This window comes from Nerophis lumbriciformis, linkage group LG10 (genome assembly GCF_033978685.3).
Source record: "Nerophis lumbriciformis linkage group LG10, RoL_Nlum_v2.1, whole genome shotgun sequence".
In the NCBI taxonomy this organism is placed as follows: domain Eukaryota; kingdom Metazoa; phylum Chordata; class Actinopteri; order Syngnathiformes; family Syngnathidae; genus Nerophis; species Nerophis lumbriciformis.
The window spans coordinates 16534263-16551195 of NC_084557.2; the positions used below are offsets into that span (position 1 = coordinate 16534263).

At 38.4% G+C, this 16933-nt stretch overlaps 1 protein-coding gene across 2 annotated transcripts; it reads right to left on the reverse strand.

The window, feature by feature from the left end:
* Positions 1-11533, reverse strand: LOC133612153 (intestine-specific homeobox). Of its 2 annotated transcripts, none has more exons than XR_009816088.2 (4): positions 8884-8950; positions 5891-6039; positions 4151-4249; positions 1-320 (listed from the first exon to the last, which is right to left on the reverse strand). XR_009816088.2 is itself a non-coding variant. In XM_061969318.2 (4 exons), the coding sequence occupies exons 1-4, from the start codon at positions 11393-11395 to the stop codon at positions 132-134; spliced, it is 615 nt and encodes a 204-aa protein (XP_061825302.1). In that variant the 5' UTR covers positions 11396-11533; the 3' UTR covers positions 1-131. The 2 variants fall into 2 exon arrangements, 1 of the variants encoding a protein (XP_061825302.1); XM_061969318.2 differs by lacking the exon at positions 8884-8950 and adding an exon at positions 11218-11533.
* Positions 11534-16933: the final 5400 nt, after the last annotated feature.

Sequence of the window (16933 nt, forward strand, 5' to 3'; positions counted from 1 at the left end):
TTTACGATAGAGTCTTTGGAACCAGAATGCACACATCATGAATACAATTTGTTGTATTTGAATTGTACTAAAATAGGTTGGATATATACATATAAACAACAATGTATTATTAGTCCATTGTGATGTTACTGTCACAACCTAATTGTGTCATCATGTGCAGTAGTGGTCCCTATCTGGATGTCTGTGTCCAGAAGGTCAAAATACAGACTTCTGTAATGTGTCATATGTATGGGTGGAAACTTAGCTGTAAGGAACAATCTTGATTGCAGTGACTCATGTGAGCAACATGGCAGCCAGCACACTGCACCCATCTGTGGCTTCTGATGGAAACATAGAAAAGAGCACACTCTTTTAATTGCGTGAATAATGGAACAGTGTGTTTAATATTGTGGTTGCAATTTGCAGGGATTTGGGGGCAAAACACCAAATGATTTGAATGAGAGTCAATAGTATTGTAGTAATAAACTGCATGAGTCCAACTGTATTCACAACATGCTTCTGTTAGCCTGCTCTTTCGCTCGTCGCCCCTCCATGACATCTTCACACTCTAGTTCTTTGCTAACTTACAGTTACCCCACATGTTTCTGTACTTTTTTTAATTCAGTACTACTGCAAATTCGGCCACCATGGGGCCAAAGGAAGTTGCAAGTGCAAGCACTTTGATAAAGAAAGCGGTTAGTTTGTTATTATATGTATTTCACATTTTTTTCAGCTTGCAACTATATTCATTATCTATAAAAATGTTTTTATGGTAATATTTTTGGGTGTCGAAGTTGAATAATCGGATCTGCATTATTTCTTACGGCTTCTTCTTTTGTATGATTCAGTCTTTGTCGGACCGTTTGGAATGGATAATTGCAGTGTCTCTCAAATGGTGGGTCAGGTCAGAGTTGTTGTGAGCAGCAAGGGAGATTTTCATTATTTGTGTCTATTCTAGCATGAATACTTGTATTCATGTAAGAACGATACAAAAACCTGCAGCTCGGTGGCAGCAGTGCTCAATCTAGTCAACAGACAGCCTGTTGTACCCAGTAAAAATAGTAAGTACACAGAAAAAAAAGAAAAGAAAAACAAGGAATCCTCAGGAAGGAAAAGTGACGATGACCAGAATTGAAAGGACTATGAAATACTATAAAGCATACATAGCACTTGGAAACTCCATAACTGCAGTCGGAAAGGAAGAAAGACAGGTTTTTATTTTATGCCATTCTACTAACATTCTATTTCTGTGGGATGTTTTTTTTTCTACTGTTGCTGCAATAAAAATAAAGTACATATTCCAGCTTAACATTGAGCAACAGTTAAGAGAAGCAATATCAAGTTTGAAACACAGATTTGAAAGGATGTGCTGTGCAAAAAAGGCTCACTGCAGCCACTAAAATACAAGCAGCAGCATCTCCATTTTTTGTTGTCATTTTTTAATATTATCTGCGCATCTACCAGAGTGATGGAAAATTGTATTGTAAATTGAATGTGTTTATATTAAACAGACAAATGATGAGATCTAAATATTAATAAATTAGTAATGGTTGTTTCACACAAAAAAATGCTCAAACTAAAGTACAGTAGTTAACAGTGTGAAATGTTTCACGGTTCAAGGTTTTTTTTTAATAGTTTTTCTGGATAGATGATGTATTCAGTAATACACTCTTTGTCCCCCTTTAAATAAGTTACAATATAAGCAATATTGTTTCAGATGTTGCACAAAACAGAAAAAACATAACTCTTTTTGAAAAGGAATACGCTGATAAAGCTGAAATGTGACCAATGTTTACAGTTTTAAAACATTTTCAATGTTGCTTAGTCAAATTTATAAAAATACACAACCAAGTTAATTAAGTGTATTTTGTGTGTATTGAAAATCCCACATACTAAGCAGTCATGCTTAAATGTAACACACACTGACTCAATAAACTTAACCTGGAAATTGGTTTAAGTTTTTGAAGATGTTATGTTGAATCATTTTATTCAGGTACTTTTCACAAATCCTTAAATGAGACTGAAAAAGTTCAAGTAAAAAGTGTTGTCAATACCGACCCCTGTATTTTACTTGTTGTAGACTTGATAGCAACGATTTCAGTGTCAAGTGCATTACGGAGTGAACGTTCTAAAATGATGATTACCTTATGTTGGAGGCACCTCTCCACCGCATAATACATCCACAACACATACAGGACTGCCAAGACAGTGTCAAATAAAACCATCTTCTTTGGGATTTTTGATACGACTGCAGGCCTCGAATGTTTACTTTTTAAGGTCAAGGCAAGTGTTGCCTTAAAGGAGTTTTTAAATCATATACTGGTGTGTATACATACAAACGTATATATATATATATATATATATATATATATATATATATATATATATATATATATATATATATATATATATATATATATATATATATATATATATATATATATATATATATAAATATATGTATATACATATACACATATATACATACATATATATATATATATATATATATATATATATATATATATACATCCATTCATCCATCCATCTTCTACCGCTTGTCCCTTTCGGGGTTGCGGGGGGCGCTGGAGCCAATCTCAGCTGCATTCGAGCGGAAGGCGGTGTACACCCTGGACAATATATATATATATATATATATATATATATATATATATATATATATATATATATATATATATATATATATATATATATATATATATATATATACAAATAATCAAATGTCAATACATTTATATAGACCAGGGGTCGGCAACCCAAAATGTTGAAAGAGCCATATTGGACCAAAAATACAAAAAAAAATCTGTCTGGAGCCGCAAAAAATTAAAAGCCATATTACATACAGATAGTGTGTCATGAGATATAAATTGAATTAAGAGGACTTAAAGGAAACTAAATGACCTCAAATATAGCTACAAATGAGGCATTATGATGCAATATGTACATATAGCTAGCCTAAATAGCATGTTAGCATCGATTAGCTTGCAGTCATGCAGTGACCAAATATGTCTGATTAGCACTCCAACAAGTCAATAACATCAACAAAACTCACCTTTCATGCACAACCTTAAAAGTTTAGTGGACAAAATGAGACAGAAAAAGAAGTGGCATAAAACACGTCCTAGAAAGTTATACATGTAAACAAACTACGGTGAGTTCAAGGACCGCCAAAATTAGTAGGACAAAACGGGGCTCGCCAAATACTCGAATCAGTGAAGCATGTTTAATATAAACAGTGTGCTTTATAACAATTAGGGAGGTTTGTGTCATGTTTGTCTTCCTACAGAAACCATATTAAAACAAAAAATAGATTGTTTTACCCTCATCTTTTTCCATTTTTCATACATTTCTGAAAAAGCTTCAGAGAGCCACTAGGGCGGCGCTAAAGAGCCGCATGCGGCTCTAGAGCCGCGGGTTGCCGACCCCTGATATAGACTATCATATAGTGTATGATCTAACTTGTAGTAAAGTTATGTATAAACGAATATATAAAACGCCATGCAATTTTCATTCCATTATTGTTTACATCAGCAACTTATAGTCAACGTTTACAAAAAAGTTACACACGTGGTCGTTGACAGCCACAAACCAAAATAAACATTCACGATACAGCACATAAACAACATTGACAGGTCGAGAACTGCTGAGTTTCGAGGGCAAACGATCGACTAATTTAGCACTCCTTTTAAACTATGAAATTAACTTACCTAAAGAAGTTGTGCAGCTTGCTAAATGTTTTCCCAACGGCCTGTAATTGTTCGTGTTTTCTTTTTTTGATTCATTCCTTACTCGGCATTTTGAGAGCTGCCTGACGTAAATTCACCGAATTGGCTGTGCCCATGTTGTTTATACCGATTAACGTTAATTATGCGATGTCTTAAACATTTGAAAATGTAAGAAAAAAAGTCATGTCGGAGCGATTTTATTAATTTACTCGACGAAACAATTACGCTACAATTGTCCATTAACAAGTAAAAAGTTAAGGGAGGTCACGGCACGTTCTTGCCGTCTAAGCTGATCAATTTTTTAGGGCATTACGGCAAGTGACAAGGGCAGTCGTTCGTTGAATTTGAACCCTGCAACTGTGTTCATGTTGCTTTATATCACAAACATTTTCACAATTTATGGAATGTATGAAATGAAGAGATACCTCATAAAAGATCTGGGGATTCACAGGGAAGTGTGCTTGCTGAATATCTTTTAGGGTTTCACTTTTCCTCCATTTAGCTCGACGGTTCTGAAACCAGATCTGTAGAAGGAATACACAAAAAGGGAATATATACTTTCATTTTGGTCGCAGACAGGTAGAATGAATTCTTGGAATTTGTATCACACGCTGTGCAAAGATCCAGGCTGGGTTTTGTGTAGTTATTAAAAAACACTCCTTTGCACATCCTTTAAATTATTATTCTCCACATGTAACACACTCACAAGTGACCAGCACCTCCCTTCAACCCTTCAGACACCCTCACACATAACACATTTCTCTTTAAATGTAATTCTGTCTTTTACACCAGTCTAACAGTAAAAACCATTAATGCTTAATCAATGATTGGTTTTGGTGGTGACTTAAATATATTAGGTCTTAAGTACCTTATCAAAAAAGGTGTTGTATGATCAATATTCCCTCTAATTTTTCATGTGTGTGAGCAAACGCAAAAACTCCCGGAGCATTCAGTGGAGCCCATGTGAGCAACATCAGACGTGCACACTGTGGCTACAACAAACCCAAACCTGACTAAATAACAAGTTAAATCTCCATCCATCCATCCATTTTCTACCGCTTGTCCCTTTCGGGGTCGCGGGGGGTGCTGGAGCCTATCTCAGATGCATTCAGACGGAAGGCGGGGTACACCCTGGACAAGTCCCCACCTCATCGCAGGGCCAACACAGATAGACAGACAATATTCTCTTATTATTATAATCAAATGACAGCAGTCATTTCCATGAGGTTATTTTCTAATATAAGTGTTTAGGCCCACTTACAATGACAATAACAAAAAATATTGTTTTTCATGAACTGTGTACTTGTATTGTTTGTCTGGGTGGAGGTCCTGCTTTGGAAATAATTTGTACCCCTTTCAGACATTGCATTTAGTTCCCATTAAAACATTCACATGTTGCACAATGAGATGTAAGCAGGGGATCATGTGTACATTCCTGCAACTTCCTGTTTGTAAAAAATATATTTTTATTAGTATTTATTTAATATACTAACAGCATTTCATGACTAATATTTATAAATTAAGATTCCTAATAAATGACACTAGAATAAGCACACATTTGATTGGTAAATCATAGTGTAATGACCTGGAATGACACTATGTGTGGTGTTGGAGTTGTCCGAATTTTTGTGTGGCTGTAAACGCATCACCGGCTAAGTGCCATATGTGCATGTGTTGGTGCAAGTGAGAAAGTGCGAGCGGCTGCTGTTGATATAACAAAGTTGCTTTTGGTCTGGTTTGTACTGCAGAAAATTACCAGTTTTGCTAGATATCATTTTTTTTACTAATGTTTTGGTGATGTGTTTATGGCCGACAATAAAGAGTTTTGCTCAGTAAAGTGATCGATGGAATTCATGTCCTCAAAGCGTCTCGACAGACGTTACAATATTTGAACAATGATGACGAAAACTGTTTTCTCTGTCGTGTCCATGTCGTGTTGAAAATTGTTATGCGCTTATTTTTTTATTTGATTTTGTGCGTGGAATAGATTTGCCGTGCGCAGAGGACACTTGAGCAGTGCGCACCTGAGAGGGAACATTGTGTATGATGTATTATATGCTCAGATATTTTAATATGTACTTTAATGGAACACAAATAGGTCAGAATGTCAATCCAACAATCAAAAAAAACATGCTGCTTGTGACAAACACAGCAAGCTTGCACACCTGTATACATCCCAAAGTCAGGTGCAGACATGAAGCCAACTGCTCTCTGGTGTTAACATCCGGGTAGTGAGTCTGCTGGAAGACATTCTCCAGCTCCTGCACCTGGAGCGGTGTAAAAGTCACCCTGGTTTGTCTCTTTTTTCTCACATCTGTAAACAAAGAGATGGGAGACTGTAACTGCTACAAGCATCTTACAAACAAAAAGGAATGGTAAAATGTAAATGTAAAAGTCATTAAGTCAAAAAAAAAAATCACGTTATGCATAGAAAAAGTTAAAAAAAAAAAGTATGATTCTGTTTCCAGAAATGGTAGTTTAAAAGAATAAAGTTGTAATGTTACAGTCAATGTCATTGTTAGTCTTTTGTGTTGTATTCTATCTTCTATCTATACATGTTAGTGAGCAACATGTAGTATTTATTACTATTATTTTATTTTTCATTACGCTTTACTTCTGTTACTGTATGTAAAAACCTGAACTGCAACAACGTAATTTCCCTATTGTGGGATAAATAAAAGTCTATCCTGTCCTAAAACATTGTACTGTTACGAGAAATAACTTTTTACGGTAAAAACAAAATAGTTGCGATGTAAGAAAAAAAAAGTTGTGATATTACAATAATATGTTCTGGCACAGGGGTTAGTGCATGTGCCTCACAATACGAAGGTCCTGAGTACAGTATTTTTCGGACTATAAGTCGCAGTTTTTTTCATAGTTTGGCCGGGGGTGCGACTTATACTCAGGAGCGGCTTATGTGTGAAATTATTAACACATTACCGTAAAATATAAAATAATATTATGTAGCTCATTCACGTAAGAGACTAGACGTATAAGATTTCATGGGATTTAGCGATTAGGAGTGACAGATTGTTTGGTAAACGTATAGCATGTTCTATATGTTATAGTTATTTGAATGACTCTTACCATAATATGTTACGTTAACATACCAGGCACGTTCTCAGTTGGTTATTTATGCCTCATATAACGTACACTTATTCAGCCTGTTGTTCACTATTCTTTATTTATTTTAAATTGTCTTTCAAATGTCTATTCTTGGTGTTGGGTTTTATCAAATAAATTTCCCCCAAAAATGCGACTTATACTCCAGTGCGACTTATATATGTTTTTTTTCTTTCTTTATTATGCATTTTCGGCAGGTGCGACTTATACTCCGGAGCGACGTATACTCCGAAAAATACGGTAGTCCTGAGTTCAATCCCGGGCTAGGGATCTTTCTGTGTGGAGTTTGCATGTTCTCCCCGTGACTGTGTGGGTTCCCTCCGGGTACTCCGGCTTCCTCCCACCTCCAAAACATGCACCTGGGGATAGGTTGATTGGCAACACTAAATTGGCCCTAGAGTGTGAATGTGAGTGTGAATGTTGTCTGTCTATCTGTGTTGGCCCTGCGATGAGTTGGCGATGTCACGCCAAATTTCTTCCCCCTACAAAAACCTTCCCCCTCCCCATTTACTTCCGGGGTCATTTCCTCTTACGTCATTTCCTCATACGTCATTGACAGCGATCGATAGAATCCAAATCTCCTGAAATGGTGGTGTCACTGAATGACATTTGTCTTTATCTTTCCCAGGGGACTTATGTCAAACACCAGCAGGCTTCGAAAAATTCCAGGCAGAGTGTTAGGGAAAATTTCAGGCGGAGTGTTAGGGCCGCTGCTGGGAACTTCTGTCTTTGTGGTCCATCCATCCATTTTCTACCGCTTATTCCCTTTGGGGTCGCGGGGGGCGCTGGAACCTATCTCAGCTACAATCGGGCGGAAGGCGGGGTACACCCTGGACAAGTCGCCACCTCATCGCAGGGCCTGTCTTTGTGGTAATGTGCAAAAATATTAATTAATATATAATACTGTTAAATGTCTGTACTTTAAATCAACATTATTGTTGAAACCATTTCACTAATATTAATTAATATATAATACTGTTAAATGTCTGTACTTTAAATAAACATTATTGTTGAAACCATTTCACTACAATATTGTGTGTGCTGCTGTCCTGTGTCAAAGCCGAAGTGTTATCGATCGCTGTCAATGACGTAAGAGGAAATGACGTAAGTAAGAGGAAATGACGTAAGAGGAAATGACCCCGGAAGTAAATGGGGGGGGGGGGAGGTTTTCGTAAGGGGAAGAAATTTGGCGTGACAGCGACTTGTCCAGGGTGTACGCCGCCTTCCGCCCGAATGCAGCTGAGATAGGCTCCAGCACCCCCCGCGACCCCGAAAGGGACAAGCGGTAGAAAATGGATGGATGGATGGATTTTATGGTTTGTGGTGTATTGTTCTGATTTTGATATAGTTTTCCTATGTTTAGTTCTTATTTCCTGGTTTGCGCTCTTACTTTGTTCTGACTTCCTGTTCTGTATATTTTAGCTCAAGTGTTATAATGAAGACTACACACTATGTAAGTGTCTATATTAGCCAACTATCAAAATGACTATGTGTCATAGGCTGATGCAAATCTTTGCTGACAGAAATGTTGAAATGTAATATTTATTCTACACAAATGGAGGCTTCTCAGTAGGTGAGATAACTCCTGGAAATTACTGGTTTAGAAATACCAAAGGTATACATGTGTGTGTCCAAGTTAAACAACTATCAGAAATGCAGCCAATATTACATACAGATAATTTGTCATGAGACATGCAAATATACATTGAATTAATTGGACTTAAAGGAAATTAAATGAGCTCAAATATACCTACACGGGGCATAATGAGGCAATTTGTACATACGGCTAGCCTCAATAGCATGTTAGCATCGATTCATTTACCATGAAATGATTACGAGGACCCCGACTTAAACAAGTTTAAAAACTTATTCGGGTGTTACCATTTAGTGGTCAATTGTACGGAATATGTACTGAACTGTGCAATATACTAATACAAGTTTCAATTAAAAAAAAAAAAAAAGCTTACAGTAATGCAGTGACCAAATATGCCTGATTAGCTACTACACACACGTCAATAACATCAACAAAGCTCACCTTTGTGCCTTCACGCACGACATTAAAAGGTTGGTGGACAAAATGGGACAAAAAAGGAGTGGCATAAAACATGTCTTAGAATGTTGGATAAAGTTGTACATGTAAACAAACTACGGGGAGTTCAAGGACCGCTAAAATTAGTAGGACAAATCGGCACTCGCCAAATAGTCTCTAATCCAGTGGTTTTTAACCTTGTTGGAGGTACCGAACCCCACCAGTTTCATATGCGCATTCACCGAACCCTTCTTTAGTGAAAAATAAATTGTTGTTTTTTTTAAAATTCAAGACAAAGTTATATGTTTTTGGTAACATTTTAGTATGGGGATCATATTCTAAGTAACAAAGACTTAATTTAGAGTTATTTGGTTAGTGTCAGGGTTAGAGGGTTCGGGTTATAATAAGGCCATGCCGAAAAAGGCATTAATAAGTACTTAATAATGACTAGTTAAGAGCTGATATGTTACTAATTTGCATGTTAATAAGCAACTAATTAATGGTGAATATGTTCCCCATACTAAAGTGTTCCCATGTTTTTTTACTGGTGCACAAAATGAACCGTGCATGAACATCACCTTGTTCAAAGAACAAAACCAACACAGTGCGTAAACTCACAACAAATGACACACCTGCAAATCAGTCTGACTTCTGCTGTTGCCGTATCCGTAATACGCCGATAGGGAGAAGTTTTTATTTACACAATGAGTTGGGTGTGTCATGACCTGCGCCGAACCCCTGAGCCCGACTCACCGAACCCCTAGGGTTCGATCGAACCAAGGTTAAGAACCACTGCTCTAATCACTGAAGCATGTTTAATATAAGCAGTGTGATTTCCACCAATTATGGAGGTTTGTGTCATGTTTGTCCTCCTACAGAAACTATATTAAAACAAAAAATATGTTTTTTCCCTCATCTTTTTACATTTTTCATACATATTTGAAAAAGCGCCAGAGAGCCACTAGGCCAGCACTAAAGAGCCGAATGCATCTCTAGAGTCACAGGTTGCCGACCACCGGCTTAGCCTTAGATGCAGCTTTGCCCGTGCTTTTCTGTGCATTTTGAGTTTTGCACTTTAGGTACTCTTTACCTGCACACTGCCTGCCTTTTGGGGTCACATTGAACAAGAATGACCTCATTCTACATAACATTATAGTTTACAAGAATAAAGTTGTTGTATTCCAGTTTAAAAAAAAATACAGTTATGGAAAGAAACATGTAGTGGTAGGTGAAAATATGTGTAATATTCTGAGAAAAAGTCATAAAATTACAAGAATTACATTGTACTGTTACATGAAATCGTAGTCATAGTTTACAAGAATAAAGTTGTAATATGACAAGTATAGACAATGGTACAGTTACAGAAACAATTAAAAGTAGAAGGAACATAGTCTATGTGTAAGGAAGAAACACAATTAGAATGTTTTGGAAAAAAGTTGTACTTTCTCAAGAATTACATCCCACTGTTGAAAGAAATAAAGTCGTGGTTTACAAGAAAAAAGTTAAAGTATAGTACGAATGAAATAAAACATTTTATAGTTAAGGGAATACATTTGTAGTGATAGCCCCCAAAAAGTTGTAATATCCAGAGAAAAGGTTGCAATGTTACAAAAAATATGTTGTACTGTTACATGAAACAGTAATTGTAGAATTAAGATAGAATTAAGTTATGATATTAGAAAAAAAAACGTACTGTTAAAGGAATAAACTTGGAGCGGTAGAAGAATTAATGTTGCTATTTTAGAAAAGAAAAATTATGTTCCGAGAAAAAGAAGAAAAAAAAAAGTAATTTTTTGATGAATAATTAAGTTAAGTATATTACAATTAAGTTGTAATATAATAATAATACATTTTACTGTTACAATAATTAAGTCATAATGTTAAGAAATAGTCTCCTAATTACAATAACATTAATAATATAATTTAAATAAAGTCTTTGTTTATGAGAATATGGTTGTATTATCAAAAGTATAAAAACAAATCTGAGGTTACAGTTAGAAACTCATAACAAACAATAAAAACATCATAATGTTAGAAAAAAGTTGAAAAAGTCAACATTTCCCAAGCATACAGTCGTAATCTTCACAAAGATGAAACATGAACATTGAGCAATAGTCACTGTCATTTTTACAGTAAACTGGGTCATACTGTACAACTAAATATATGTTCACAACATTTCTTGCTCAAACTCAACACAATAGAGGATTTCTGTCAATTATGTTTTTTACTCGGGATCATACAATAAAATGTACAGTCAAATTAATTGTATTTTGAAGTGTACCTTGAACAAATGAGTTATTTCGAAGCATATATCACTATGGATAATTATAAAAAACATACCTGTGCATGAATTGTGGTTAGATAACCTGGTGTTCTCCTTAACAAAAGACCGATTGTGATGAGCTCTTGCTTCTTCTCTGACACAAGTGGGCTTCCTCAGAATCTCTTCAATGGAATGAGATAAATGTTTGCGTGGTTCCTGATCGGAACATTTCTCAGTATTATCTTTGTCCCACATGTCCAGGGTGTTAACCTTTTTGTCTTAAAATGACCCTTTATTGGAAGCACAACCCCCTCCAAAAACTGTGTGAACAACAGCTTAGGTTGAGAAAACTGTTCTGACTTCCTCCTCCTGTCTTTGGTACTTATCTTGCACTCTGCTCCCTGAAAGATGAGGAGATTCAAGTTGGCCCCCTTCACCTGTGGGCATGTGTTTAACCTCCATCACATGACCACCGTGGAGGAGGGGCGACTAGTGTACTTCTAGGAAAACTCTAATCAGCATTTATTGTTAAAATTGTCCAAGTTCGCAAAGAGTACGCTCACACCTTGATCATTACATCGGCACCGGCTTATCAGTCATGCATTATTTGAAAAAACATTGCTTGTGTTGTTGCGTCAGCCTGAGATAGACTGAGTTGTAAAACCTAGTGGATTTAGAGGGCAGATCCTTTTTGTTGTTCTTATCATTAAATTCAGTGAAAATATTATCTTTATGATCTTGGCCTCGCTGTGGCCTCTCACACTGAAGTTGAACTCTCAGAAACATTTGCTGGAGAGGCGGATACCGACATCTTATATGGTGCGGTACCCGGTCTCTTCCTGCACCCACGCTCCCATCGGCTCCTGGCTTGCTCCTGTCGTCGGTTTGAAGGGAGAGGCTCGCCACCATCGCTCCTGCTGTACCCGCCCCCGGAAGCGCGGGGTGAATACCCGCCAGCTGCGGGCTCTGTGTCGGGCCCCACCCGGATCAGCTGCGGCCTTGGACGTGCCGGCCCCCGCCAGGTTCGGTCTTGTTAACGCAAGATCTTTGACAAACAAAACGTTTATCCTGAAGGATTTCTTCACTTCCCACGGACTGGACTTCCTCTGTGTGACGGAGACATGGCTGAGAACCGGTGAGTCCGCCCCTCTTAATGAACTTTCGCCACCAGAGAGCTCCTACTTTAACTCTCTGCGGTCGTCTGGTCGAAAAGGAGGAGGTTTAGCAGTCGTTTTTAAAAATGACTTTAAATGCCGTCAGATCCGCCTACAATCCTCCTTTTCAAGCTTTGAACTGTGCATGTTTGAACTGTGTCTTTCTGATGTCGTCCTGTGTGCCGTCATCTATCGACCACCCAAGTACTGACTTTTCTGAATTTCTGGCTGAAATCCTGCCTAAATATAACCGTGTCCTTATTGTTGGTGATTTTAATATTCACACCTGCTGCCCAGACGAGCCGCTCTCCAGGAGCTTCTTGAATGTAATTGACACATTTAACTTTGTACAGTCTGTGTCTGGTTCCACACATGAACGCGGGCATACACTCGTGCTCTCGTATGGTTTGCGACGCTGTGTTCACTGATCATATGCCGATCCTGTTTGATATTCCCACTCAGTGTCCGGTTAAATTGTGCGCTCCGCCTCAATGCTCTCGCATGTTTAATTCTTCGTCTCCTGCTCTGTTCTCCTCAATTTTTTCGACTCTTTGTGATGATAACTCTGCAGCCTTTGTGTGTCTGAATACTGAAGAGTTGGTTTCTGGGTTCAACTCTATTTGTTTACAAACACTGGACACGATCGCTCCTTTCAAGTGCCGCCGCTCCAAACCCACGCCTCAGCCCTGGTTGAATGACGTCACTCGTGCTGCCAGACGCGAATGTAGGAGAGCAGAGAGAAAATGGAAAAAAGACAGGCTGCATGTGTCCTTTGCATGCTTGCCAACCCTCCCGGATTTTCCGGGAGACTCCCGAAATTCAGCGCCTCTCCCGAAAACCTCCCGGGACAAATTTTCTCCCGAAAATCTCCCGAAATTCAGGCGGGGCTGGAGGCCACACCCCCTCCAGCTCCATGCGGACCTGAGTGACGTGTTGACAGCCTGTTCTCCCGTCTGCTTTCCCACAATATAAACAGCATGCCTGCCCAATCACGTTATAACTGTAGAATGATCGAGGGCGAGTTCTTAGTTTCTTATGTGGGTTTATTGTTAGGCAGTTTCATTAACGTCCTCCCAGCGCGGTAACAACACACAACAACAGCAGTCAAGTTTTTGTCTACCGTAAAGCAGTTTGTCTGCCGTAAACAGCAATGTTGTGACACTTTTAAACAGGACAATACTGCCATCTACTGTACATGCATATGTGACCCACCCATAATGTGTCACATTTTTGTGTTGATTTATTTATTTTATTTTGTGGTTTGAATTCGTTTTTGGAGCTGTCATTACACATTTATCAGTATTCACATTGGTCAGTAGGAGGCAGTAGGGCGTTTCTTCCCAATTGAATGCTATCACCTGCAGACCGGAAGTGTCTTGTCATTCTGATGAGAGCGACCAGTCTGTGAACAATTGAAACGTCCTGTGTGCTTTTTCCTCCTGTATAACAGGTTAGTTTTGGTGAATCAACTCACTGAATAATATCCATGTGATCTTTATAAGTTGAAGTACACATTCTGATGGTGGAGCCTAACTCTAAAGTGTTTGTGAGTTGTAGTTTGTATTTGTGAATGAATCCAGTACACAGCTGCAGTAATCAATACAAAATGGCTACGTAAGTACGCAATGTTTATATAGGAACTTCTGATCCTAATTCAGACTCCCAAATTAGAGCTCCTGTTTTCTTATTGATTTTATGATGTATATTTGTATAATGTGTGTGTTCTGAATTAGTGACAGAGAATAGAACAAGGATGGACAATTCAACCCTTAACTCAACAATGAGTAGAGGAGTGTTATGTGTGTGTATATGTGTAAATAAATGAACACTGAAATTCAAGTATTTCTTTTATTTATATATATATATATATATATATATATATATATATATATATATATATATATATATATATATATATATATATATATATATATATATATATATATATATGATAAAATATATATATATATATATATATAGCTAGAATTCACTGAAAGTCAAGTATTTCTTATTTATATATATATATATATATATATATTTATATCTCTCTCTCTTAACCACGCCCCCTGCCCCACCCCCGACCACGCCCCCCACCCCCCACCTTCCGAAATCGGAGGTCTCAAGGTTGGCAAGTATGGTCCTTTGCCATTTTTAAAGAAAGCCTGTTTTCCTTTCAGATGACTGTAAAAGCAGAGATGAATATATATCTATCTCAGATTATATCTTCTAACTGTAACAACTCCAGAGCTTGGCACTTTAAGGCTTTTGGGAGCATTGTCATTGATGCTCCCAAATCTGTTGGTTTTGATGCTTCTTTTGAATTCTGTGAAAATTGTCTCCATTTTTTCACTGACAAAATTGTGTGAACTAGAGCCAGTTTATCTCAGCCTTCCTATGACCCTTCTATTCCTCTGCATTTCTCCTCTGTTTTCCATCAGTCCTTTTCCTTTCTAAAGGACACAGTTAGTCATATGAAGCCCACTGGTTCTCCTGCAGATGCCCTCCCACCTCGCCCGTTTAAGGAGGTACTTGCTACTATTGGATCAAGTGTCCTTAACATTATCAATAGTAGCCTCTCTTCTGGAATAGTACCAGTAGAGTTTAAACATGCAGTGGTACGACCTCTACTTAAAAAAACAAGCCTCGACCCCTCTCTCCTCTCTAACCTCAGACCTATCTCTAATCTTCCATGCATTTCCAAAATATTAGAGAAGGTTGTCTACAGTTAGTTGTTGCCCTTCTTAGAGGATAATGGTATCACTGAGCTGTTCCAGTCCGGTTTCAAAGCCCTCCACAGCACAAAGTCAGCGCTTCTAAAAGTTTCTAACGATATCCTCCTGTCAACAGATTCTGGTAAATATGTTGTCCTGGTGCCTTTAGATCTGTCTGCTGCGTTCGACACAGTCGACCACGCCACCTTAATCACTCGTCTTGAGAACTGTGTGGGCATTAAGGAAGCCGCCCTCAACTGGTTCCGATCGTACCTAACTGACAGGAGTTTTTGTGTAAAAGTTGACAGTTTTATGTCTTCCACAGCTCCTCTACGACATGGGGTCCCCCAGGGCTCAATCCTTGGCCCAATTTTATTTGCGCTTTACCTTCTCCCCCTTGGTTCTGTTTTCAAGAAGTACGGTATTGCATTTCATTTATATGCCGATGATTGCCAGATCTACTTTCCCATGGCACAAAATACAACGGTCCAACGTCTTATTGACTGCCTGCATGACATCAAAGCCTGGCTTTCAGTAAACTTCCTGAGCCTAAATGAAAACAAAACAGAAGTTATGTTGTTCAGTCCAAGTCCCTCTCCCTGCCCCAACGTGGACCTTCTTGGGGTTCACTCCGGTAGCTTGCGAGGTCTGCTGTGTAGTCCTGGATTCCTTCCCAGCCTGCGGGCGTCCACCCGGACGCTCTTGGCAAAGCCTGTCGATACTCTCCGGTCGCTTCCCTCGGTCCCTCTCCCCGGTCGCTCTCTCTCCCTTTTAAATGTGTGCAGTCCTAATGCTCCACAGGTGCGTCGGATCTCAGGTGCCGTCCGATTGGGCACTTTGGTTGTCGGGGGCAACAAGTTAAAAGGTTCAATGTCTTAAAATGCCAGCAAAGTCCACAAGGAGTAAAAACATGCAATTAAAAATACAATCAAAGTCCACAAAGTATAAAAACATGCAACTAATAATACGATCAAATTCCACAGCAATAAAAACATCCAATTAAAATCCACAACAATAAAAACACTCTAAGACGTGCATGGCAATGAAACATAAAAAATAAAATCCCCTACTTGTGTCCCATCACATCAGCTTCCCTTCACTGGCTCCCTGTGCGTTACCGAATACATTTTAAACTTCTACTATTTGTTTTTAAATGTCTAAACAACCTCGTTCCAACATATCCCCCCCCCCCCCCCCCCCCCCCCCCGATCCTTAAGATCAGCCGATCAGCTGCTATTGACGGTCCCTGACACAAGGCTGAAGCTTACAGGTGATAGAGCTTTCGCCGCTGCTGCTCCCAAGCTCTGGAATGACTTACCTCTGAGTGTTAGACAGGCCTCCTCTCTTCCTGGTATTAAATCACTCTTAAAAACATACTTTTATTCCATGGCTTTTTTTGTTTTTTTTTATCGTGCTCTGATTGTGTTGTGGTGTGCGTGCTCGTTTCTCTTGAGTTATCTTTTAACCTGTCCTTTGTACAGCACTTTGGCTACCCCTGTGATACATTTTAAATGTGCTTTATAAATAAAGTTGATTTTATTTTATTTGATCTTGTGGTGTGTTCTGGCAAGAACTATGTAAGTAAGGTATTGGCTGTCAGACCGACTTACAGGTATCCAGGGGGGTCACCAGGTTTGAAGAATGTTTGCACTTGCAAGATCTTTTTGCTCACAACTCTTTGGCACTGTATTTGAATTACACAACAAACACTGAATACATCTAAATGGTTAAAAGTGTAAGTATAAGAAAGTGTTAGTCAGTTTTAGTAAGTGTGAGATGGCCCAAACACATAAGGACAATGTTGTTGCATGGAAAAGATAGCGGGCAACTTGCAAACAGGGAAACGTTGCACAGATGATAGCCGTGTAAATAAACTTGCACAGCACTACAGAGTTGACCTGAAAACAGAGGAGGTTTTGGTGGAAAGA